The sequence below is a fragment of the Leptonychotes weddellii genome, chromosome 7 (assembly GCF_054177405.1).
Source record: "Leptonychotes weddellii isolate Sample4059 chromosome 7, ASM5417740v2, whole genome shotgun sequence".
In the NCBI taxonomy this organism is placed as follows: Eukaryota; Metazoa; Chordata; class Mammalia; order Carnivora; family Phocidae; genus Leptonychotes; species Leptonychotes weddellii.
In genome coordinates, this window is record NC_138375.1 from 32,993,489 (window position 1) to 33,019,730 (window position 26,242).

Genomic DNA, 26,242 nt, shown 5'->3' on the forward strand with positions numbered 1-26,242 from the left:
CAGGTAGAATTGCCCAAAGTAAAGGTGTTGACCATTACAGCCCAGTCCATCAATGTTGAGTATTCCCTGGAGATGAGTTTGAGCCTAATTTTTAAAAGAGTGATAGAAAAAAAAGAAAACACTTTCCAAATCTGAAGGGTGGCACATGCAAGATTACAGAAGCAAAAAGACTCATTCTCTGCAAGCACTGTAAAACTAAAAAACAAACAGGAGAGAGTTCTTGGGAACAAATATGAAGTGACAGGAGTGAAACAGGGGAACAGTATGCTGGAGAGCCTTGGAGGCACACTGAAGAAACACAGATTTGATGTGATAGGTAATAGAGAGCCTCTCTTAGTTTTAGTGGGGGGTAGGTTTAGGAAAACACTGGTGTTTGCTTATAGCAAATCTTAGAATTTGATGCATTTTCTGAAAAAATGAAAGCAGAGTATTATGTATTGTGTAATTATAGATAGGCAATTTATAGCAAGAGTTAGTTTCTAATCTAATCCAATTAGAATGCTAAAATTAACCAAAGACAGAAACCACAGTCTGCATTAGCTCCCTGTGGAATAAATTTCCTTATTAATGCTGTGTTGTTAAACATAGTTTGTACATAAGCCTATCTCTGAGCTAACATAAAAATCTAGTATTGATTGCTAGAAGAGCAGCTCAATGTTCCATACACATTATTCATCTGAAATTGCTATAGACATATATGAAGACCAGAACCATTAAGCCCTCTTCCTGCCTCAAAATGGATTTAGGTAATTATGGTATGTCTGAAATCTACACAAGGAGGATTGAGGGGACAGGAGATAGGAATACAAAATAAAATACTGTATGTGTGTATTCCTAAGCCATCATTATTACACAAGCATCATACATTTCCCACACTTTTTTCACATTGCTCATGAAGAATTTATACTTTATGCGACACTGAATCCTACAAAAAGATAACCATTATAGAGAAGCATTTCTCTTTTCAATTACTGTTTCTTAAATCTCAAATAATATCAAGGGTTATCCCTCTTTGATAAAATGACTGACATCAGCAGCGGAGGGATTTAAGGTTCCTAGAACCTTTCACCTTTGCTAACTGAATTATCTCCCATATACTAAGCTCTTAATCTACCTTTTATCTCTTAAGGGCTTGTGATGGTCCCAAATTGTTACTAACATTCCATTTTATTTCCAGGGATTTCCTCAGTGTTTCTTTTAGGTCAGAGAATAGGTTCCCCCCTGTGATAGGTGACAAATTAACACTCTGGCTTGAGTTACTCTTTACTTGAAATACAACATGAACAACAACGACGAATTAAGGGAACGATTTTTTTTTTCTCAACAAAAATACAAGAATAGGAAAGATGCACTTTGGTTTTCTGGAGATTACAGGAAAAGGGATGTCCTGGCCTGATTTATTCAAATTACCACAGATTTTCACCTCACCTGGCAATATACATATTTTCAGTAGAGCATCAAAGAGCTCTATTTTTGCATCCTAAAGCCGTTGATCTTACAAAATTGTCTTGTGAAAATAACTTCCCTCCTGACTCTTTAACACCATGTGTTTCATAAATCAATTGGCCTAATCACCTCTTTCCTTCTACATTAGCCACTACTTTCAATTTTAGTAATGATAGTAACATCAGGACTAAATTTTAAAGTTTCTGTATTTCATTCACAATATTTCTCTAATTTATTTGGCTTTGGCACTTCTTGTTGTTTTTCAGTTGAACTAATTCAGACCGAAAAAAAAAACATATCGTTGAAGATGGAAGCAGTTTCCTATAGAAGGCAGCCACTTTCCTTGGGAATGATTCATTTAGAACAGTGGCAGCTTCCAGACTTCACACATTACTTCCCCAAATTTGCTGAATTTAGCATTAGCCAGCTTGGTACTAAAACACTCAGAACTCAAAGACATGTGGGTGAACTCACATCTTCCTCTGCAGTCTTATTCCAAATGCTCACTGAGCAAATTCTTCTGATTTATTTGTTGTATTTTCTACACGTAAACACATCCTGGTGGGCATTTGTAAAAATCAGGTAGAGAACTGGCAGTTTGGAACCATTCAAGTTCCTCTGTGCTTACGGTGTGAATCATGTAGGTGATGAAATAATGAATTTGTATTAAATTCTGGATTAATTAATATTGTTTCTTCCCTATTTCACAGTATTACTAGCAGACATTAAATACCATGCTATATGTGATTTTATGTGGGGGTATCATATAATCAAGAAAACATTCTTCATGGGCGCCTGGGTGGCTCAGTCGTTAAGCGTCTGCCTTCGGCTCAGCTCATGAACCCAGAGTTCTGGGATCGAGCCCCACATTGGGCTCCTTGCTCCACGGGAAGGCTGTTTCTCCCTCTCCCACTCCCCCCTGCTCATGTTCCTGCTCTCGCTATCTCTTTCTCTGTCAAATAAATAAATAAAATTAAAAAAAAAAAAGAAAAGAAAACATTCTTCACTTAAATGAGCTTATGGTTCATTTATCATCAAGGTCATTTGTTTATAAGCAAGATCTTGCCAACTCCTGACTCTAGCTTCAATGGGTTTGGTTACCAAACTTCTGTGAGTGCATATTAAATTGCACTTTACAGTAATGATGGCAGTGAGCTAATGATCCTGAATTATATCATGGCGTTTTTAAAACACCACCACATTACACGGATCCAGGTGACTGCAACCACTGCCAGGAACCAGAGGACAACAGTGTAAGGGGTATCCTCTTCTATGACTGCATGGCCTGCCATTTTATCTGATAGGTTGCCATCTGTTCATCCTGCTGCCGTTCTCTAGGGTAATTGGGTTAAAACCACAAGACATTGAAAATAGTCACATTGCCCACTATATTTTTAATTGCCTGGCCATTTATATCAGTAACTTTTCTTCTTACAGGCTACTCATTAAAAAAAAAAAATTGTGACCATGTTTTAGGGGGTAAATGCTCAACTCTTATGTTGCATAGATACAATCTTTGTTAAGATAAGCTTCCTACAATTTCTTATGCAATCTATAAAATGGTGAATACTAAAGTATTTATCACTGAAAGAGTGTATGTTATAGTGAGAAGCTATATAGTTCTGTGGTTAGGAGCATTTGCTCTGAAGTCAGATCACCAAGGTTAGAATCCCAGCTCCAACTTTTAATAACTCTATAAATCTGGACAAGCTACCAGAATTATTAGGAAAATGAACAAATCCATGTAAGGAAAAAAATATATTATTTGACATATAATAAGCCCTCAATAAATATTAAGTAAAATTATCAATAATCATCTTGGTTTGATATTAATCTCAAACTGGTATAATCAAGTTTAAGAACCAAACATTTATTACATTTTAGATGGAATGTGTTATGGATATGGATTATATGCAAAATCAAATGAAGCATTTTTGAGAAATTTGATTTTGCATATAATCCATATCCATATTTTAAGAATGATCCATTTTTATGCCTTTCAGCAGTATCTTATGCAGTGTTTTATTATTGCACGTCATTTCCTGAAATCCTGGGAACCAAAATGTCATTGACAAGCACACACAAAACACTGCTACAGTCTCACAGAAAGCAGAACTAATGTTCACAGAAGTTCCATTTTAGGACTTGTTTAAACCTAAATTCCAAAACATAATTCTTCCTAAAAATGTTAAAAAGCATTTCCGTAGGGAGTAAAGCAATAATTAATCTATTGCCAGTATACTGTTTTCATTAGCCCAGGTTTAGGCACTCTAAGCCTTTTTGATCCTCATTTTTATGCAAACAACAAAATTCAGGTTATAATTAATTTTTAAAAGTAGACTTAGAAGGAAAATAAAGTCAAAAAGGTTACAAAGCAGACTCTGGAATTAGGAACATAAACTCCTTTGCTCAGTGATGATACATTTAACTCAGATCTTTCGAAACTCCAGTTAGGTGAGCCCTTTTAGGTCCCACCAACTGCATAAGAACAACAGATGCCCTCTTCAGCAAAATATTGGCCAGATTCATTATATTTATTCACTGTACTATTTGTGTTTTCTATGTAATAACTTCCCTCCTGGGTATGCTGTTTTTCAGTATTTTGAAATGAATTAATAGGGAGAAATTATAAGAAATAATTATAGGCAAAGCATAACACTGAGCAAAATTATTATGCTAAAATCAGTCTTTACATATACAATTGGAAATACTTCTTAAATGTCTGTTTTCTTCAAATGTAAATTCTCTGAAACTTCAATACTAGAGGAAACAGACCAGATTATCTCATAGAACTAATGATACAAACTAGAGTAGCAATCAGAGCCTACACATCTTTGTCAAAGATGGTACTTGATGTATTCATATTAAATAAAAAGAAACTTCCCATGGTAGAAGAGGGATTGCATTGGTTAGGATAAACATTTGTTGATTAAAGAGGATTTGTTTGGTATTTTTGTTTTGTTTTTTTTTAATTTTTTTTTGTTTTTAAGATTTTATTTATTTGCGAGAGAGACAATGAGAGACAGAGAGCATGAGAGGGAGGAGGGTCAGAGGGAGAAGCAGACTCCCTGCTGAGCAGGGAGCCTGATGTGGGACTCGATCCAGGGACTCCAGGATCATGACCTGAGCCGAAGGCAGTCGTTTAACCAACTGAGCCACCCAGGCACCCGAGGATTTGTTTTTAAAAAGAGACTTAATTGGCATAAAAAATTGTTTTACAATCACTATTTTTTCAGTTGATTCAAATTCAGTATTTGACCATATCTTTGAAGGTACAAATATATCACTTACGCACCATAAGGAATAAATAGAATTTTTCTTCTTGAATTTTATAAAACTCATTATACACAGCACAGGTGTTCATCTTAAAATTTATAGTTAACAATCTCATGCTATAGTGGCTTTAAAGTAGTAAAAGATATATCTTACCTCTTCCCATTGATGTATGTATCTAATTAACCTTGAAAGTCGTAATAAACGCAAGAGACTGAGAATTTTTGTAAACCTCACAATGCGAAGTGCCCTGGCTGTCTTGTAAACTTCTGAATCCATTCCTTTTTCTACAATGAGAAAGATATAATCCACTGGGATTGATGAGATGAAGTCAACCACAAACCAGCTTTTTAAATAATTCATCTTGATCACTTTAGGGTCCAGGATGATTTCAGAACTGTCTTCATTGACAGTGCCAGTCCTAAAATTCATTATCAGGTCCAAAAGGAAAACTGTATCTGACGCCACATTGAAAATAATCCATGGTGTTGTTGTTTGCTCTGTAAAGAATGTGATTCCAACTGGTATGATGACCAGGTTTCCAACCATCATTATAAGCATTATTAAATCCCAATAAAACCTACAACAAATAAAAAAATCAGATTTTAAGATACAGACAATAACCATTCTTCCCCCATCATAACAAAAATTACTGATTTATGGTTAAATAAATGAGTAAAAGAATAAAGTGTTTGTTTTGTAAATAAGGAACTCCTTCAATGGTTATAAATTTAAATCTAAGTAAAATTAATATATTTCTAAAGCAAAGCATTGTGTTTATAGAATTCTAAATATTATTTGATATAAAGTGTTACCGAAATAAATTCAAGAACACTCATTCCCCCATTTATCTGGTAAAAAAGCAAAGACAACCTCCTCTATGTTAACATGTAATATAGATGGAAATAAAGGAGAAGAAGCATCAGACCAGAAGATCTACCTTAAAAAAACATTTTTGTGAAGATTCTTTAGAGATGCTTTGAAGTACCTTATATGTCAAATTATGATCAATGATTCAATCAATGATTAAAATAAATACTAAAATACTAAAAATACTGGTACACTAAAAATATTGGTACTATAAATTATCTCTAGGAGTACGGATTAGGTCAACCATAAATTGCAGGCTAACCCGTGGCTTCACTGCATTCCAAATATTTATGCTTTCTTCTTTTTTAGTTTGAAATGAGAAACTAATTTTGTTCTAAGGCTAAAAATAATTGAACAGACCATTCTAGATTTTAAACTAGAATCTATCCAAAATTCCCACTTTTATCACTGTTTCACTGAACAACTACTTTAAATATATTCCCACTATTTTCACAAATAATTCTTTCTTAAAATTTCTGATTTAATTTTCAATACATCTATGGTTACTAGCTACCTTTTGAAACATTTTTACCTTATATTAAAATTGGGAGAAAAACCAATAAAATATAGTATAGGATAATATAGTTAATAGTTATTTTCATGCAGTTTATTTAAAGTCTATTGACACTATAGTGAACAGACTAGGTAATAGATTACTTATATTTGTTACAGTATATACTTGTAAAAATGAAGAAGCAGATCAACTAGTACAACCTTATAATCATGAAATAGTCTCCAGAAACATGAGTTACTTCCTCCTACTCATAGAGATCCTCTTCTGGCAGTTTTGTTGTATAAATGATGTAAATTTCTTTTTTAAAAAAAAAGATTTTACTTATTTGAGAGAGAGAGCGCGCGCACAAGCGGGGTAAGGGGCAGAGGGAGAGGAAGAAGCAGACTCCAATGATAGCCCGACGTGGGCTCAGGACCCTGAGATCATGACCTGAGCCAAAGTCAGACTTAATGGACTGAGGCATCCAGGTGCCCCAATGATGTAAATTTCTATGACAGAAATTTCTGTCAACCAAGATCTCTTTATTTTACATTACTTCTCCTATTTAGACTACTTGGGCTACATTTGGTAAGGTATATAATTGCATAAACCTTTCAAAGTTACTATCATATCTGGTTATGAATGACTTGGGATAAAACTAGTTGCGTAAGAAAGAACTATAATAGGCCTTCTCTGCCCTTGTCTCCACCCCCCAGGATTATGTAAAAAGTAAATGTTTCTCATTTTGAAGATTTCACCAGTCTTTGTGTCACAACGTACCTACACAGTTACGGACAAGCATACAAATACCCATATCAGTCATACATCCTGCACTGTCAATTTCAATGACATATTTTCTCTTTTACTCCCCTCCTCTTTTAATGGAAGTGCAAAATGTGCCATTTGATACACCAAGGACAGAGGAGAGATGTAGAGGAGATGCAATATTGTAATAGCTATTTCACAAAAAGTGACATCACTGAACTCTAAAATGAAACCCTGTGTGCCCTGAGGATTTTCACTTTTCTGGCCACTCTTATCAGTCTCTTCTGTGAGCTCATCCCTCTGCCCTCCCCTTGAAGGCTGCCATTCCCCTGGGTGTCACGCATAGTCCTTTTCTCTTCTATTCTACACATGCTCTTTGAGCAATTATCATACACTCATCCACATCTTTATGATTAATTCATAACTGATGACTCCCAAAAGCTCCACCTCTGGTCCATTCCTGTCTTCCAAGCCTCCAAACCTCCCACTCAACAGCCTATTGAATCTATCCCCATGCAAATCTCACACTCACGTCACAGCAGGCATATGCTCAAACTCATCATCTCCCCTCTCGTGTAGATTTCTCACATGTTCCCTAGGCCAGGGAATGGAACAACTCTATACTTTATTTGCAAGCCAGAAGCCCTGGAGCAATCCTAGAAAACTCCTGGCCTCAAATCTACTCACTCTCACATTCGGATGTTTGGTTCTAACACCTGCGTATAAGTTGTATTCATCCATTTGCCCTTTACAATTCCGACTGCAACTATCTTCAACTAGAAATTCTTCCCAGCTGTTTAATTTGGAGACAAGTTATTTAAATTTTCTAATCCTAAAATTTTCTCATCTGTAAAATGAAGATTATTATAGAACCAAATATGTAGAGTTTTACAGATTAAATGAAATAATATATGCAAATCATATATCCTAGCATATAACAAATCATGGCACACAATGCTGGTGGCCTACTTAGTATTCCTTACCTTAGTATTTCCTTACCAAAAGAAAAACAACTTTGCGGAGAGCAGCCAGAAGCCCATTGAAAAAGTACTCACTTTACAGACATCCTTATATTTCTCTCATTAAGACAGAAGATATTTTTAAAGAAAAATAAAACATATTCTATCATAGCCTCTGACTCAATAGAAATGAAGAGGATAAAGTGCCATCTATTCATTGTTGGAGCAATAATTTTTATCACACCATAGCTTTTTATCAGTGGTACTTAATATGGTCTGAAGCCATCAGAAATCTCATTATCAATATAAAGCTCCATTAAATCTTATAATTTCCTTTTAAAGTATCACTGACTCTATTTTACAGACATAAACACAGATCTTGTTATAGACTTTGCATAATATAACACTTTCTTCAGTTAACATGGATTCATTCCTTATCTAGCCAAGGAAAATACAGTTATCACCCACTCTAAAAGTATGATATAACTTCTGTTTTTTAAGCAAAGAATATTTTCCTGAAAATTGACTGCATGAGACTCTCTTGCCTACCTGCCCCCAAGTTTCTTTTCTTGACTCTTTGCTCTGAAAATGTCTCTTGAATACTCAGGTTCACCCTTTTTCTTAATTTTTAATTTCTAAGTCTTATACATGTTATTATGGAATAGTCTTTCCTATTCATTCCTCTTTCTATTCCCACTGTTATCTAGTTTGGGCAGAACTAGTTCTTCCTTAGAATAGCTCAAGTCTTCTGTCTATGGAATCTGACCAGTTTTAACCATCAGTCCCAGAGTGTTATGTTATCTAACACATAACTTGCCAGGTCAAAAACCATGAATGACTCTCTTAAGTAAAAATAACTCAGCCTGATTTTCAAGGCACTCTATAATACAGCCTCCTTCTCCTTTCCCAGCCTCCTCTTTAACACTGTATGTGGCAAGAACATCATAATTTAAGCAAGAAAGTACTTACTCTTACCTTGCCATCATGCTCACCTAGGTAAACGTATAGGAGATACAGTTTCTTCCAGTCTATTGACTCATTTTCCTATTTGCACTCTACCTACCCTTCAAGTCTTGTTCTGATACTGAGTTTCTTAGTTGTTTTTTTTTTTTAGCAACCCCCAGAGCAATATGTATTTTCAGCATGCTTATTTTATTTTTCCTTTTGTTACTAATTATTTATTTTTGTTTCTTCCATCATTCCTGGATTTAAGTTCCTTTTAAAATTTTATTAGGTTTTTAATTTCAATTCCAGAATAGTTAACATAAAATGTTGTATTAGTTTCAGGTGTACAATATAGTGATTCAACAATTCTATATAGTACTCATGGATATAAGTTCTTTGAAGTTCAAAACTGTATTTTTATCTTCTGTTTAACTTCTACAGTAATGTAGACAATATCTAGGACAACAAAAGTTAAGAAGATACATTAATTGAATTTTTAATGGAAACATACACTTCAGTGGGTATAAAGAAATCCTTTTTAATAAGACAATGAGTCATTAATACAGGAAATAATTTCTTACCTTATCCTTTATACAACTCTGGATTTTTCTAATTGAGGGTTTTTATAACATAGAAGACATTGTAACAGATTAAAAAGGAAACAAAGAGATTAGGAATAAGTTCTGAGGTTAAACAGCCTGAAAACAAAGCAGTTTTGGATTTGACACTTGGTTTGGTATATCACAAAATCCATCTCCTTCTATTCATCCTGCTTTAGAGAGACAACATTTGTAAAGGATCTTGGTTGGACTTTAAAGGCAGACTAGGGTTCAAATACCAGTTCCACTAGCTCTATGGGTTTGGGCAAGGTATTTAACTGCTGTGAACTTCAATTTTCTTACACTACTCTGAGTTTCTCTGCAGGAAGATGGCATGCAATTATGTACGCGAAGTGTAGAGTACAGAACCTGTTATACAGCAAGTTCCTCTGAAAAACCAGCAAAGCAGAGAGGGCACTCACTGGGAAGCAACAGCCTTGACAATTACAGTAATTACCTAGTAACCATTTTTACCTTATACTGAAAGTGGATAAAATAGACAAAATAAAATAGTATTACAATTATAATTAATGTATCACTAATAACTGTAAGTTTAATTACTAATAAAATAACTACTTCTCATAGAGAAATTTTTTTATGTTAAGAATCTATTTTCCCCCCATGAGTTTTTTGAAGAGAAAAAGTAGCATTGTAAAGATTCGTCCATGATATTAAACTTTGAGGAACTGAAAATTCAATCATCCTTCTTTCTTTTTTCTACCCACTTGCATACTTCTATAAGGCTTGTGGTAAATAAAGATAACCCCACTGACCTAACAAGAGTTCCCATGATCCTTATAATAGCTGCACCAGTTGAAATAATCTGATGCCAAATATTTCTAACTTAAAGCCTTAAATTTAAAAACTACCATGTTTCACTACTGGAGGTCCTTGCCTCTAAATCTGTCTGTCTAAATATTGAATGAAAGATTCTCTTCTCCCCCTCTCTAATGAAAGAAATATTTTCGTTAAGTGGAATGGAAGAACTTCTGGTTAAATCCTTGAAATGATACCAGATTTATATGTGGCCACTATTTTACCTGTGGTTGAAGTCAAATTATGTGACAAACCTGTCCTAGTATTCACTTAAGACTCGCTGCTAAAAATTATATTTTTAGATATGAACCATAAATTGGGCATGTTTGTAAACCAAATTATTTATCAATCTAAATAAATAAACAAATGTCCAGCTGGATTTGCTTTTTATTAAACACACAGTCCTTGCAATTATTTTTCAAATTTTATTTAAAGCTGATTTAATTTTCAAAAGTCCAGTAGCCTGATTATTAGATACATATCCTCTCTTTTAATTGAGTATAGTTGACACAAAATGTTACATTAGTTTTAGGTATACAACAACAAGTCTGTTATGCTATGTTCCCCAACTGGCATCCTACAATGCTATCACAACACCACTGACTATACTCCCTAAGCTGTAGCTTTTATCCCTGTGACTTTCATTCCATAACTGGAAGCCTGTAACTCCAACTCCCCTTCACCCATTTTGGGGCACCTATCTGTTGAAAAATGAAGACTTCTCATAAATGCTATGTCCTCTTTATAGTACATCAGTGGCAATTCACCACATCAAATCTCAAGCAGCCAATACCTGAACTCTGATCTGAGGGGTTCTCAGACATCCTTCGTCACTTTACAAACCTCACTATTTACAGACTACTCATATTGGGGTTGATGTTTTATAGGATATGCCTTTTCTAAGCTTTGCAAAGAAGTTTTCTTGATCAGGTCTGTTATCTTATCTAATGCCTTAATGTCCTGCAAGGCCACATTTATTGTCTATGGGGAGTGTGGAATGAAGGTATGAGAAAACACAGACCATTCAAATATAGGCAATTTGAAGTGCAAATACACTAGTTTTCTTACTACAGTAAAACCTTGCTAAGATCCTAATTGTAGGAACGTTTAGCCTAAGTTATGGACAAAACTAAGTTAAACCATATTTGAAGATATTTAGAGGTTTTTAAGTAAACATAGCAATTTACCCAATGAAAACATGAGATGGGTAGGAGGTATATTACATTTAGATAATCTTATTTATTAAAATGAGCTAATGGGATGGAAATTTAATCCCTACAATGGTATTTTTTTTTAAAAGATTTTATTTATTTATTTGAGACAGAGAGAATGAGAGACAGAGAGCACGAGAGGGAGGAGGGTCAGAGGGAGAAGCAGACTCCCTGCCGAGCAGGGAGCCCGATGCGGGACTCGATCCCGGGACTCCAGGATCATGACCTGAGCCGAAGGCAGTCGCCCAACCAACTGAGCCACCCAGGCGCCCAATCCCTACAATGGTATTAAGATCTGTACCAATCCAGGCAAAAGCAAACACGTCTTTCTACCTCCTTGTTCCTCTGCAATTTCACTTCAAAAGGTACAGAATAGGAAAGAACTCCTGAAGATTAAGTAGTTCTACACTGCAGTTTTCTATCTTTATGGTGACATACAGATTTTCCATAAAACAAAAATTATTAATTATAAAAGGTGAGTACAAACTGCATAAAATAGCTTCTACTGCTTAACTTTAAAAAGTCCAATCTAAAACTACCCCTTAGCTTCTTAGTATTTTCATTTGATTTACCACAAAGTAATTTAAAATTTTTTTTTCTCCACTATGACTCTCGGCACTTCATTCCTGTAAGGAAAATAAAAATATTGTCAGTGGTCATGGCAATCAAAATGTGTTCTAGTGCCATTCACTCTAGTGTAAAATTCATTAAGTTGACGTCCATTTTTTTTAACTATTTCCAAGGACAGACTAAAAGAAACTCCATATTAGCACTTTACCAAGAGATAGTCCCATGACACAGACACTGAAGACATTTTTATTTTGAAGCTCAATTAAATGAGATCATAAGAGACTCTTAAGGACAGAGAACAAACAGGGTTGATGGAGGGAGGTGAGGAGGGATTGGGCTAGATGGGCGGTGATGTGTATTAAAGAGGACACGTGTTGTGATGAGTACAGGGTGTTACCTATAAGAGATGAATCACTGAATTCTACTCCTGAAACCAAGACTGCACTATATGTTAACTAGAATTTAAGTAAAAATTTGGAGAGAAAAAGGGGGAAAAAGAATAAGTGCAATAAATACAAAGCAATTGCAAAAAAAAAAAAAAAATGACTATCAGCTCCTAATGGCTTTACATTTGCTGATATACTTTTATCCATCCACTGCAAAATTCTGAAAAGAAGGAGATGAGTGAATTCTTCCCTGTCTAAATACATACCTAATTTAAGTTTTATTCAAGTTAGAGGTTTTAATTTCAGAATAATTCTTCCCTCATTGCCACCACAATCTTCCCACCGCATTGCCTGTGTTTTCAAATTATCTGGTTTATCTTTCTTGTCACTGATAATATAGGTCACTTCCCTAAGTTTCTTGTTACTCTGCAAATCCCAACAAACCCTTATCCTCTTTGTTCATGCCTAAGCTGCCAAAGCCACACAGATCTTTTGCATTATTGCTCTAGCTTGAGGGTATGATGGAAGGTTCAAAATCAGTATCAAAGCACTTACTGTGTGCCCAAGTCTGTAAAATGTTTACATTTTATGGAAGTTTTTGAACGGGTTCAAGATCCTGATTTCTGTATATAATAATTTACCTCATTGAGTATTAAAAAGGAAAGCAGCATCAAGGCAATAAAGTATAAGTAACATTTATAATAGGTGTTTTGTAAACATTGTCTCATTTGAAACGCATAACAATCAAAGAGCTGGCAGCATTATCTAAATTTAAGAGGAAACTGAAATCCATCCAACTAAGGGACGTTCTTAAATTTTTGCAGGGAAGAAATGAGTAAAACTGCTTTTGAACCCGTGACCAATTATCATGCTTATGCTCCTTCCACCATAGTCAATGCTTAAATAAATGAATCAAGGATTTAAGAGCAATATGGAAACAAAATAAAACAAACACACACTTAGTAGCACAGTAGGGCAGCATAACCACACGTGGCACCCGCCCTTATCAGTTACCTATCTGAAATGGAAACAAAATTGTTTTCACAAGGGAAGTTCTAAGCTCCTAAGGCGAGCAGACTACGGTGCTGCAGGTATGGCTAAATGGCTGGTCTTTGGTTTCTGTGCCTTTCAATACGGAAGCCATTGAGAGTTTATGTGCATTCCCAGAGAATAAACATGATAGTTCATCTGTCCCTATTACCATACAGTAATATACATCTTCAAAATAAAGGAGCTATGAAATTTCCTATTTCAAAGGTGATTTCTGAACTTTTTCTGCCGTGGCCTGCAAAGATCTCTCACTAGTGTATAAACCAAAGTCAATTCAGATGCTCTAAAGGCAAAAAGCTTTTGGAAAGCAAAAGTCAAATTTATTACCAAATATTTTCTCCTGATGGTTACATTATAATAATTCCAACAAATATGCATTGGCTACCTTCTACATAGTAGGTATTGTCTGAGAAATGCAAATATAAATTATGTATAAATTCTGACCGCAAGAACTTCAACTTAAAAGGAAAATGAAAAATTGTACTTAAGATAGGAGAAAGTTTAAGACATGTTCATGAATAGTACATTATAAGTACTCTGGGTTTCCAAAAGAGAAAAACAATTGGTCATCCATTTTAAAAAGTACTATTATTAAAGAAATTCAAAGAGAACATTTGCTGAGGAGGTCCTGAAGTAGTATTTTATTCACAGCTCAAACAATTTATCAATAAATACGTACTGCTTCCTAGGCTTGTCATGAAGCATACAAAGAGAATTAGACACAGTCCAGTCCTCAAGAAAAGAAAGTCTAGGAAAGATAAACAACAGTATTTTCTAAAATATTATAAGTTCTGGAGCGCCTGGGTGGCTCAGTCGTTAAGCGTCTGCCTTCGGTTCAGGTCATGGTCCCAGGGTCCTGGGATCGAGCCCCGCATCGGGCTCCCTGCTCCATGGGAAGCCTGCTTCTCCCTTTCCCACTCCCCCTGCTTGTGTTCCCTCTCTCACTGTGTCTCTGTCAAATAAATAAAATCTTTAAAATAAATAAATAAATAAATAAAATATTATAAGTTCTATATTAGACCTATAAAAAGAGCAATCCTAGGGCACACCAAGGAGAGAGATCAAGTTATCCTTGGGGGAAGGACAGAAGAACTGGGCAAATAGATTTCAGAGAGTCAGTAATTGATACTTTATTTATACAGCTACAGAAACTTGAATTGGTGTGCACAATGCCATGTGTATTCCCTGAGTACTAAAGCTGTGCCAGTTTCTAGGCTGCACTAGGAAGACCAAGAGAAATAGGCACAAGGTACAGATAAAGGGATTAAATACCATGAAAGCTATCAGGTCTGGTGGAGTATTTACATTTTTAGTCAATGCTTTGGCTGTTATGAGATCAAACAAATCCAAGGCTACATCAAGTATTTTCTCATCATATATTTTTAAAAACCTTGTTTTCCCAATTAAAATGAGGGATCATGATCAAGGACAGCCAAGAATGTGATCAAATAAAAGCTCAATTAAAAGCATTACCTTCTGCTTATAATTATAAATTTCATAGTACCATATTTTCTTCAAAATACCTTTAGAAATAATCAAAATCTACTTATTTATTTTAAAAACTTCTGAAGTTGAAAATTATTTATGTCCATGGATTTTAGGTTCTACATGGATAATAGAAATATTACTTCCATTTAGTTTATGTTTTTTTTCCCTCTAAAACAATACTAAAGATGCTATTTCATACTTGAATTACATTGAGGTTTTCACCCTTTGGCAGCTGCATGCTATCTGAGGAGCAGAATGGGTGATGTGTCAAGGAAGAATGTGCTTCTCCCAGGAGCATATGTTCACCGGTCTGTAACAACTATCAAGGGTGTGTGGGCGGCATAACATTTACCGTGGAATATTTAAGAACTCAGGACCAAATTTCTTTAATTGTCTGGGTAATTCACATAAACACCTGGGCATATTTTAAGCAAACTAGCAGTATGAGAAATTTTCAGTCCCCTACAAATGAACTGAATGAATACTCCACTTCAGTCCCCATATACGTATGTTTCTAAATAGCTGTAACTAGAAATATGTTTGGCATCTCTTCTTTCATCCCTCCCCTCTTCATTCAGTGACACTTATTAAATCTTTTTTTTTTGCTTTAACAGACACTATATCCACTATAAGATGTTTCTCCACAGATAACTGAATCCCATTAATAGGTGGGAGTTACATGAGCTTTTTCATGTAGCCCCGTACCTTGTAGGAAATTTTAAAACTAACTATAAATTTATAAAATTCTGCGAGAGGTTTTTTTGATTTGTACATTTCAGTTCATCTTTAAACGATGCGACTTCCACTTTCAGGTAAGTGACAGGTTGTGGTTTAGCTTCTTCAATAGCTAAAAAAAGTAAATAACAAAAACAGAAAACTTGTGAAGACATAAAATTTCCAAGTTTTCTTGGTACCCAGAGAGATAACTGGAAAAAAAAAAAAAAAAAAGGACTCAAGAACTGATCTTATATGTGTCAAAGACAGCAATTCTTAAAATAATTATTTTGCTGTGTTTTAAGATTACTAACTCAAAGGTCTTTATTTCAAAACCCATAGAGTGTTACATAATAACAAAAGATTACAAGAGAAGTATCAACCTATAAAATATGTTCATGAGAATTAAATCATGCCGAAACTGTTGACAACTTAAAATCGATGTAAACATCTTAATTTACATTCCTACCCAATCTTTCTGACCTTTTCTCTCACTAATCCTCAACCTGCTCACGGAGCTTCAGAAGGCTAATCTAATTACTTGTCCTTTGTGCCTCCTTTTCTTCATTTCTTCTGCACAATTGTGCCCTGCAAGTGCTTGGAATACACTTCATCCCTTTCTCCTCTTCTTTACCTTCTTCATCCTCTAGCACAATCCTAAAGTCTCTAAGCTACAGTCACTCCTCTTTTTCCTCTGAACCTGTGTGGCACATGAACCTTAGAATGTATTAAGCCTAATCCAGGGGGAAATAAGGGGCAAAATATATTTTTGGGTGGGAGTGAGGGGGTGGCAAATTGGCGATGTGGAAAAGGGATTTAGGATTTGAGTAAAACTTTTTCCTTAGCCAGCATACTGCTTTTGCTTAGAGTTGTAATTGTTGGTCAATAAAAAAATAACAACATATCCTAAAGACACTTAGTCTCACTTCATACAAGATTGCAAAAAAATATTTGGGTGGGCACAAGCTTTCACAAGGCTTCCCTTGGTATTTTTATGGAAGGCAATGACAACGCTTTATTGATGAATGAAGAAATAACCTCCACACTTGGCCTAGTACCCCAGTCATACAGTTTCTAAGTACTCTGGCTTTTTCCCTCATACAGACACACACACACACACACACACACACACACACACAAATGCTTTGTATTTTGATATGTATGTGGACAATTTTTCTAAGGTCTATTTCTCCAACTACAGTAGAGGTACTGTAGTCAGGAATCACATGTATTTCTACTTTTTATTATATCCCCATTGTCTAATACAGTGTCCACAACTACAGTGAACTCTCTAGATACCTACTGAATAAATGAATGCGTGAATACTCAAGGCTTTAAGAAATAAAGGCACTGTATTATAATTTCAGTATATAAGTATCTCTTGAATATTTCTGTCTGTTTTGGGGACCTCAGTATCATGAAAATGTGGGGACAAGCAGGAAGGTGTCCAGAAAAGAATAGGGGGGGAAAGATGATTAAAGAAATAGAAAGCCCAAATTCTGAGAAAAGACTTAAAAAACTGAATACATAAAACTTAACTAGATTAAAACTCTGAAGAAATGTGAACAGATTCCGCATATTCTTGTAAATAAATAAGGACTTAGTTTAGCCTGTATAGTAAGAGGATGGAGGAGGAAGCCATGGGACCCATACTGGCTAGTCTTGTGAACCCCAACCCCTTTCAAGAAATGAGCCACAGAGGGCAGCAATAAGAATGTTTAGAAGGGTATTTTTCAAACATCATGGTTCCCTCAGGTTACGGAGTGGTTCGTTTGATATCTGACCTGCAATCTTCCCAGAAACCTATGCTGGTCCAGGTGGGTAAACCTGTCATTCTCTTACTGTTTGCTAAACATCCAAGGGTTTATTGCAGTATTACTTATAATAGCCAAGGTAGGGAAGCAACCTACATGTCCATTGATAGATGAATGGATAAAGATGTGGTGTGTGTGTGTATGCATGGATATGTATGTTTGGTATATATGTATATATATGTATATATGTGATATATATGTGATATATATAATCGAATATTAAGCAGCATTTAAAAAGGATGAGATCTTGTAATTTGTGACAATATGGATGGACCTAGGGGATATCATGCTAAGTGAAGTAAGTCAAACTGAGAAAGACAAATACCATATGATTTCACTCATATGTGGAATCTAAAAAGCTGGTGGCCTCACAATCCCAGATTTCAAGCTCTATTACAAAGCTGTCATCATCAGGAAGTATGGTACTGGCACAAAAACAGATACATGGATCAATGGAACAGAATAGAGAGCCCAGAAATGGACCCTCAACTCTATGGTCAACTAATCTTCGACAAAGCAGGAAAGAATATCCAATGAAAAAAGAGTCTCTTCAACAAATGGTGTTGGGGAAATTGGACAGCCACATGCAGAAGAATGAAACTGGGCCATTTCCTTACACCACACACAAAAATAGACTCCAAATGGATGAAAGACCTAAATGTGAGACAAGAATCCATCAAAATCCTTAAGGAGAACACAGGCAGCAACCTTTCTGACCTCAGCCGCAGCAACTCTTTGCTAGACATGTCTCCAAAGGCAAGGGAAACAGGCAAAAATGAATTAGTGGGACTTCATCAAGATTAAAAGCTTTTGCATGCAAAGGAAACAGTCAACAAATCCAAAAGATGACTGACAGAATGGGAGAAGATATTTGCAAATGTCTTATCATATAAAGGGCTAGTATCCAAAATCTATAAAGAGCTTATCAAACTCTATACTCAAAGAACAAACATCCAATCAAGAAATGGGGAGGAGACATGAACAGACATTTCTCCAAAGAAAACATCCAAATGGCCAACAGACACATGAAAAAATGTTCAACATCACTCGGCATCAGGGAAATACGAATCAAAACCACAATAAGATACCACCTCATGCCAGTCAGAATGGCTTTAAAAAAATGGCTAAAATTAACAAGTCAGGAAATGAGAGATGTTGGCATCGTATTTATTTTGATTTGTATTAATCAGTATTTTTACACAAAAAAGCAATACTGTTTATGCTATAGCCATAGCACAATTTTCCTTATATGCATCAGTGTCTTTGCAGAAAATAATTGGTATTAATTCTCAAAACAGATCATCACAAATGCAAAATTATGTACTCACTTCTGCCTCCACTCTAAATATGTACTACTGAAAATGCATCCTAGATAACAGATCCATAATTTGGACAGGTGATATCTACTTATTTAGTTCCAAGCTTTACAGATATTAGCAGGCAATCAAGCATTCTATTGAGTAGCAGGAGTCTTATTTAATAAGCATAATGTTGACTTTTCGCCTTAATACTTTACAACTCCATTACTCTTTACTTTAAAACAACTTTATAGAAAAATAAGTCCATTATCTTGCAATATTTGTGTCATATTTGTGTTTATTATTGACCAAAATAATTTCTTGGTGTTAGGAAAAAAAATACTTAAAATCAGTGTGACAGGGCAGAAAGAAGATTAGATTAGATGCACAAGTGCTTAACTTCAGGTATTTAGTATTACCTAGACCTTATAATCTTGAGAAAATTGCCTTTCTCTGGGTATCTATCTTCTTCCTTGTAGAAATTGAACCTAAACAGGCTCCAACAAACTTCTCAAATCTAAGAGTTTTACTTTATATGAGATATGTGTATGTCAGAGCAAGAAACCGAGAGTACTGAAGCAACTTTTAAGAAGTTTAATATGAAAACTAACTTGGGAAAGACAGAAAAGAAGGGAGAAACTAGAAAATGATAGCATGGAAGCTTTACAGTAGATGCAGGGAAGATTATAAATTCCATTTTTGATAAAATGAGTTTAATATGCTTCATATTTGCATGATGGAAGACAGTTGGAACTATACTATTCTAGACTTCAGAAGGGATGCCAGGGCTAAGGAAACAACTTAGAGTTTTTGCATAGATTTGAAAACTGAAACTATTCATGGGAGAATATGAGTCCTCCAAGGGGGAAATTATATAGACAGAAAGGAGGAAAGAGCCAAAGTGATGGTCATGAGCCAAGTCCACTCTTAGGCAACAAAAATATGAACCAAGAAATGAGGCTGGGATGGAAATCTCTGAGAGAAGGAGATGGTGACTTGGCATATAGAGTGCAAAGAAACATCTTTCCAAGAATAATGGAATGACTAATCCAAGATAGGTATATACATTTAGTTCATGTATCTCTTTACATATCTTAATAATAAATTTCTCTGTCATTTACTTGTATCATTGTGATAAGGAGATTTTTCTAAAATGAATACTGAATATTTCATAAGATTCAGTTTTAGAAATAAACACATATTTGCATTATCTGTCATTAAGCTAGAGTCCAATAACCTGAGCCAAGGGAGGACAAGTCATCATGTAATTATACTGATCAGTGTGAAATGCTATGTTTGAATAATTCACTTAAACATAGTATTGGTACTGCATATTTCTCATTTCAATCCAACAAAATTTTATTTCAATTCAAAAATGTTTTGATCTTTTATACTTTGCAAGACATCATGACAAGAGTAAGATGTATGAACAGGACTAAAATACTAGGTACAACATGATAATTCAGATGACAAGAACATAAACAAAGCACTCTAGAAATTCAGGAGAGAAGGAAACTGAGAGAACCAAGTTCAGGGAACTTAGTTCACGGGACTGGAGGAAACTGCAGGAAAGTGACACTTAGCTGATCCAGGGATTTTGACAGATGAAAATGAGGTGGGGCCAGAGACAGCATTTCAGATGGGAAAAAAAAAAAATGGATTAGGAAAGTCCCAAAGGGAGTAGATACAGAGACTGTAGCTTCAGCATATGACATTTCTGGCAGACAGCAGGTGCTCCAAATACATTTGCCATACTGATGAATGATTAAATGAATGAAGCCTTGGAAAATCATATAATTCAACTAGAATGTAGATTGTATCAAGATAAATAGAAGTAGTTTTAGTTATTGATGATGTTATTGTTATCTACCTACTCCCAAGAGTTATTGAGAATCACTGTCTTCACTGGAAAACTTGAGCTCAAATGGCAGAAGACTGACCTTAAAATTAATTGAATTATTTAAAAAATATGGATGAAAATATCTGACCTGAAAATATAATTTCTCATATGTGATACTACAGACACTTCAATAGCTATTCTATCAACCAAATCTTGAAAATATGCCTTTTGATTATCTAAACTTTCCCAAAGCTTTAGTGTTGTTTTCACATAAAATGAGTATATTATGGGCATGGCTTAGTTCTTCACCCAACAAGAGGATGATGAGCAGCGATGCTAGTTTAAGAACCATATGCACAGAAGTGAAATGAGTGATGGAATGAATGTGAATGACTGGATAATTGATCTTAACAGCTGGTTAATTTTCCTAGGCCCAGCCAAAAATTACTACTAAGCTTTGTGATGAATTCCTGAAAATGTGGTTGATGGCAAAAAATGCAACACACCTCCTTTGAAGGGAAAGCAAAGGGGTTGATGAAGCTAGATCTGACAGGTAAGATTTGGGACAGGCAAAACAAAAGGGACAAGAGAAATAAAAGATGCCAATATGTGAAGAAGTGTGAAAGTATTTGAGAGGCTGGGCAGAAATCAACCCTTGCAGAGCAAGAGTGAATTCTGGAGAGAAGTTGAAAATAGAGATGAATATGTACAATGGGGTTCCATTACAAAGGAATTTAAAAGTAGCCAGAAGAATTTGGAGTCAATATGGAATACAATAAGGAGATTTGGAAATTCTTGAATAAATGAGCAGCATAATGAAATAAGGCTTTTTTTCTGTTTTGAAAATTTGCTGGGAAAGCTATGTAAATGATAAATTGGGATGAAATGTGAGTTCAGTTAGAAGGAGGTGATAGTCATATGAGGTGATTAGGATGATGAGGGTCTGACTAGGTTGGACATCGTGGGAATATAGAAGAGGCAAGAAGTTCTACTTTGCAACAGTATCTAGTGCAGAAATGGAAGCAAGTTGGAAAGGGAAGATGATTCTAAGTTTTACAACTTGAGAATATAGAATAAATGTGTTAAAGATGAAGCCAGGTAGAGAAATGAGTAATTGGGAAGACCTGGTTTTATGGTAAGATTTCATTCACTTTTGGACATGTTCATTTTGAAGAGGCTAGAAGAACACCCCAGTTCTGTTTCAGTTGAAAAAAAATGTGTCTACATGGGAAGACTGGGGATCAGAAGTGGAGGTGCTGGTTTAGCAATCATGTGAGCAGAGGTGGAGCACTGAGTGTAGGAGAAATAGAGGAATAGAGGTTAATGATGAGAGCAGAAAGTTCACAAAGCAGCACAGGTGGAAAAAAAAAAAACACAGGTAAAACTAGGAAACATGTATGAGAAATGATGCTCAAAATTTGAGAAAAATAAAGATGGAGAATAAAATTTTGGATTGATCATGTGCAAAAATAGGTTACCATTACAAAAGCAATGGTAGTGTAGTACTATGAAGAACGAATGACTAATTGTTTATATTTTACTCATTTAGATAGCTTTGCAGTGTTCCTCATCTCCCTCTGTGATTGGGTAAGTGAAGGTATATATATTTACGTATTTGTTTTCTACTTTTTGAGACTAGGAGAAATCTAACCATATTTGGAAGCTGGTAGTATGGAAACTCTTAATAAAAATAGGTATGAAGAATAAAAATGTGGGAAATATAGATGATCGGGGAAAATGGAACATAGACCAAAGTGGAGAAATTTTCTTTGAATCATAGATGTGATATATTCAGTTCACACAGACTGAAGAAAAAGAAGGAAAGGCAAATTTAGGAACATAAAAGGGGGGGGAAGCCTTGAATCTTCAAATTATGCTTTATTGGAGCTTTTTTTTTCCTGAAAAAAAGTTAATTGCCACATTCTAAATCCAACACATTCCCATATTTTTTAGTTAAACCATGGAAACTAGAAGAGAATTTTAATTCCTAGTTCAGGCCCTCAGCTTCTTTAAAATATTGTTTTCTAAGGAGCTTATACATATAACAGTGCATTTTCCTTGAGGGATATAGGCATTAGTCATCAAGATGGAGGCTGCTAGGAGGAAGTCATCTTCCATTAGGATATTACATAATTCCAGACCATGCACTTAATGGAATAAATTTGTAAACTGTCAGGCTCCTACGCCATTCAAACCCAAGGAAGCCTCCAGTTACTGTTAAAACTTGCAAACATAAATGTCTCTAATGTTTGATCTACATCAAACATAAGCTCTATTACCTCAGGTTTTATCTGCTGGGGGGAGAAAAATCTTTTTTTTTTTTTTAGAAAATGATTAAATCCTCCTTTTAATGCATGTTTTTCAAAATATATGAGCAACACATATACTCACATAATCCTACAATGCAATAAATTACAATGTATTTATGCACAATAAGGAGATTTCCTCCAAAATCAGTTTTATTGAAGAAAAATGCTAAATAACAGCACATGACAAAATGGATTCAAATAAATATTCCTAAATTTCACTTAGTTTACAATAGTAACTGACACAATGGATGACACAAGGAACCTAATGACCTAAATCACATTTTAAGTCATACAATCAAATTATTTTTAATATAACAGCAAGTGTTTGAATTCCTTAGAAAGTGGCCATACTTGTACTTAAACATCTATTAAATGCATTCTCAATCAGAAAATCCAAGCCCATCTCTCATTTTTGAAAAAACATTGATTTTCCATATGCCTACTTTAATATCTCCCACTACCCTTTCCTTTCTGTTATCACCCATGCTGTACCTATGTGCCTAAAATGTCGGTCTCTATCTCCACCACCCAAATCCCACCTCTCGTCAAAGTCTAGCTCAAATACCACCTCCCTTCATTAGCTCTCTATAACTTCCAGCTTGAAGTAATCACTCTGTTCTAGTAACCCTAATGTCCATTGCCAGAAAAGCATTTTCAACATGCATTAGATTACCTGACTATATATATATATATTTTTTAAGATTTTATTTATTTATTTGAGAGAGTGAGAGAGAACACAAGCAGGGCAGGGGAGGGGAGGAGGGAGGGATAGAGGGAGAGGGACAAGCAGACTCCCTGTTAAGCAGGGGGCCCCAATATGGGGCTTGATCCCAGGACCCCGGGATCATGACCTGAGCTGAAGGCAGATGCTTAATCAACTGAGCCACCCAGGCATCCACATATATATATATATATATATATATATATATATATATATATATATATATATATCTTATTAAAGTAACTTATATAAATGCTTCATCCCTAAACCCTCCTACCACCAATACACTGTAAGGCCCCAGAGATCAAGATTCATGTCTAGTTTCTCTTTGAATGTATTTTAGTGCCCAATACATGGTTATATATACTTATAACTCAATACTTGTAAGTTGAATAAGTTTTGGTAAGTGTAATATTCTCTTTTAAATCAAAGAACTTTTACACAAAGTCTCTTACTGTGTGTTGCTGCCAGTATATGTAAAATAATTACCCTTGTGAAATAGATACATACAAAAGTTTGGAGAGCCAGATGTTCAGGACTGACAAAGACAGAAGTTTATTCAATTCAGTATACTCACTTCTAATAGTAAAACTTTGAGCAAAGTGTTTCACTATAAATAAACATTAAGACTGTTTCTTTATGAAACTGGCATAGTTTCTGTTCTGAATTACTACTAATACAAATGAGTCTGACATGGCAGAGAACTTGCTATTGTTACATGCAAGGAGTATCTTCTTGCAAAGCCATTAAATCTAACATAGAAGATAATACATTTTTTAAAGCTGGTTTATAACTTACAATCCATATAAGAAAGATGTTTATGTCAAGTAAGTGTTAAAAATTCTTTAGTTAAAATCTACATTTTATTTTTTTTAAAGGTTTTATTTATTTATTTGACAGAGAGAGACACAGTGAGAGAGGGAACACAAGCAGGGGGAGTGGGAGAGGGAGAAGCAGGCTTCCCGCTGAGCAGGGAGCCCAATGCAGGGCTCGATCCCAGGACCCTGGGATCATGACCTGAGCTGAAGGCAGACGCTTAACGACTGAGCCACCCAGGCGCCCCTAAAATCTACATTTTAAAATGCTATTTCTCCTGATTTCAAAAATGTCATGAGGAAATGGGAGGGAGAAAAATAGAGAAAGAATGTTGTGGAATAGAAATTATTCAATACTGTATCTATCTGTTTAAATTAGTTTGACTACTGGAATGCACTTGACCAGTCATAAAACATCACAGAACTGTGTGGACTGCTCAAGCTTGTGCCTCAAACTAAATTTGAGCATCCTACCAAGACACATATCTACTATGCACAAGGGCTGCCTTAATTATTGGTATGATTGTGCAGAAAGTGCCAGACATTATTTTACTATACTCCTCTACAAAATGTTGCGTTTCTCAAATAATGTTATTTTTAACATCATGATAATGAACTTCAAAAGCTAGAAATAACAGTAAAATCTTCCTCAAGCCTCAGTAAGCCTGACTCGTCATAATGTGTTATCAGAAGACATTTCTCAACATTAAATGTATTGCTAGTATTCATCTGCAAACTATAAGTAAATGTATTACCAACACAATTTGGATCAAAAGAACTGAGTTCCATCAAATAATTAAAAAACTGGTTAAGAACTTAATTCAAAATAACAAACTAGAGTAAGTAAATTTATTTTGTCTGAAAGTAACTACTTTTGATCTATGTATTTGGAACAGAAAGTTGCCATATTAAACAACTCAGAAATGCAAATGGTTTCATAAAAAATAAAGACAAATACTATGTAAAAGATCAGATTTTTCTAATTGGAAAGGCTTGTCAAGCTTCTCTATGTTCTCTAAGTCTCTGGTTATTAAAAGATTGTTTTGATTATCTTTTAAATAAACCTTTATTTTAGGATAGTTTTAAATTTACAGAAAATTACAAAGATAGTGAGTTCCCACATCACAACCCAGTTTCCCTTATTTTTACATCTTACCTTCATCATTAGTAATGAACTAATATTAATAGAATATTATCAACTAAAGTCTATACTTTTTTTTTAATTGCCCCTATTTTTACCCAATGTCCTTTTTCTATTCCAGTATCCTTTCCAGGATACTGATTACACTTTAGTTGTCATGTCTCAGTTCCTACTGGTTGTGACAGTTTCTCAGACTATTCTTAATATTGATGACCTTGACATTTTTAAAGACTATGGGTCAGGTATTTTGTAAAATATTCTCAAAACTGGGATTTGTCTGATGTTTTTCTCATGACTAGACTGGGGTTATGGGTTTCTCAACTGTAAAGTTACTCCTATTTTCACTTTCTTTAAAAGAAGTCACTATTGGCCTGCTTGCCCAACTAAGGAATGGGGAGTTACAGTACACTTCCTTGAGGGTTGAGTATCTACATAAATTATTTGGAATTTTTTGACATGAGAGATTTGTCTCTTCTCCATTTATTGATTGATTCAGTTGTTTATTTACATCAGTATGGATTCATGGATACTTACTGGGTTAAAATTCCATACTCCTTTTTATTTAGTTGCTTAATTTGTTCCATCTTTGGCCATTGGGAAGTCTTTAGGTTATCTTTTTAAATTCCACCCAAGCATCCCTAGTCATTAGTGGCTTTTTCAAGTAGCACAATTCTTTGCTTATATCAGCATCACAAACGGAGGGTTAGAGGTGATAGAGA

At 34.9% G+C, this 26,242-nt stretch overlaps 1 protein-coding gene across 2 annotated transcripts in view; it reads right to left on the reverse strand.

The window, feature by feature from the left end:
• HCN1 (hyperpolarization activated cyclic nucleotide gated potassium channel 1) overlaps positions 1-26,242 on the reverse strand; it is a 390,570-nt gene that overhangs the window by 342,394 nt on the left and 21,934 nt on the right. For both annotated transcript variants that reach the window (XM_081826108.1, XM_081826107.1), the window contains exon 2: positions 4,876-5,299. In XM_081826108.1, coding sequence (XP_081682234.1) covers positions 4,876-5,299 — 424 coding nt within the window. The remainder of the gene's footprint in view (positions 1-4,875; positions 5,300-26,242) is intronic.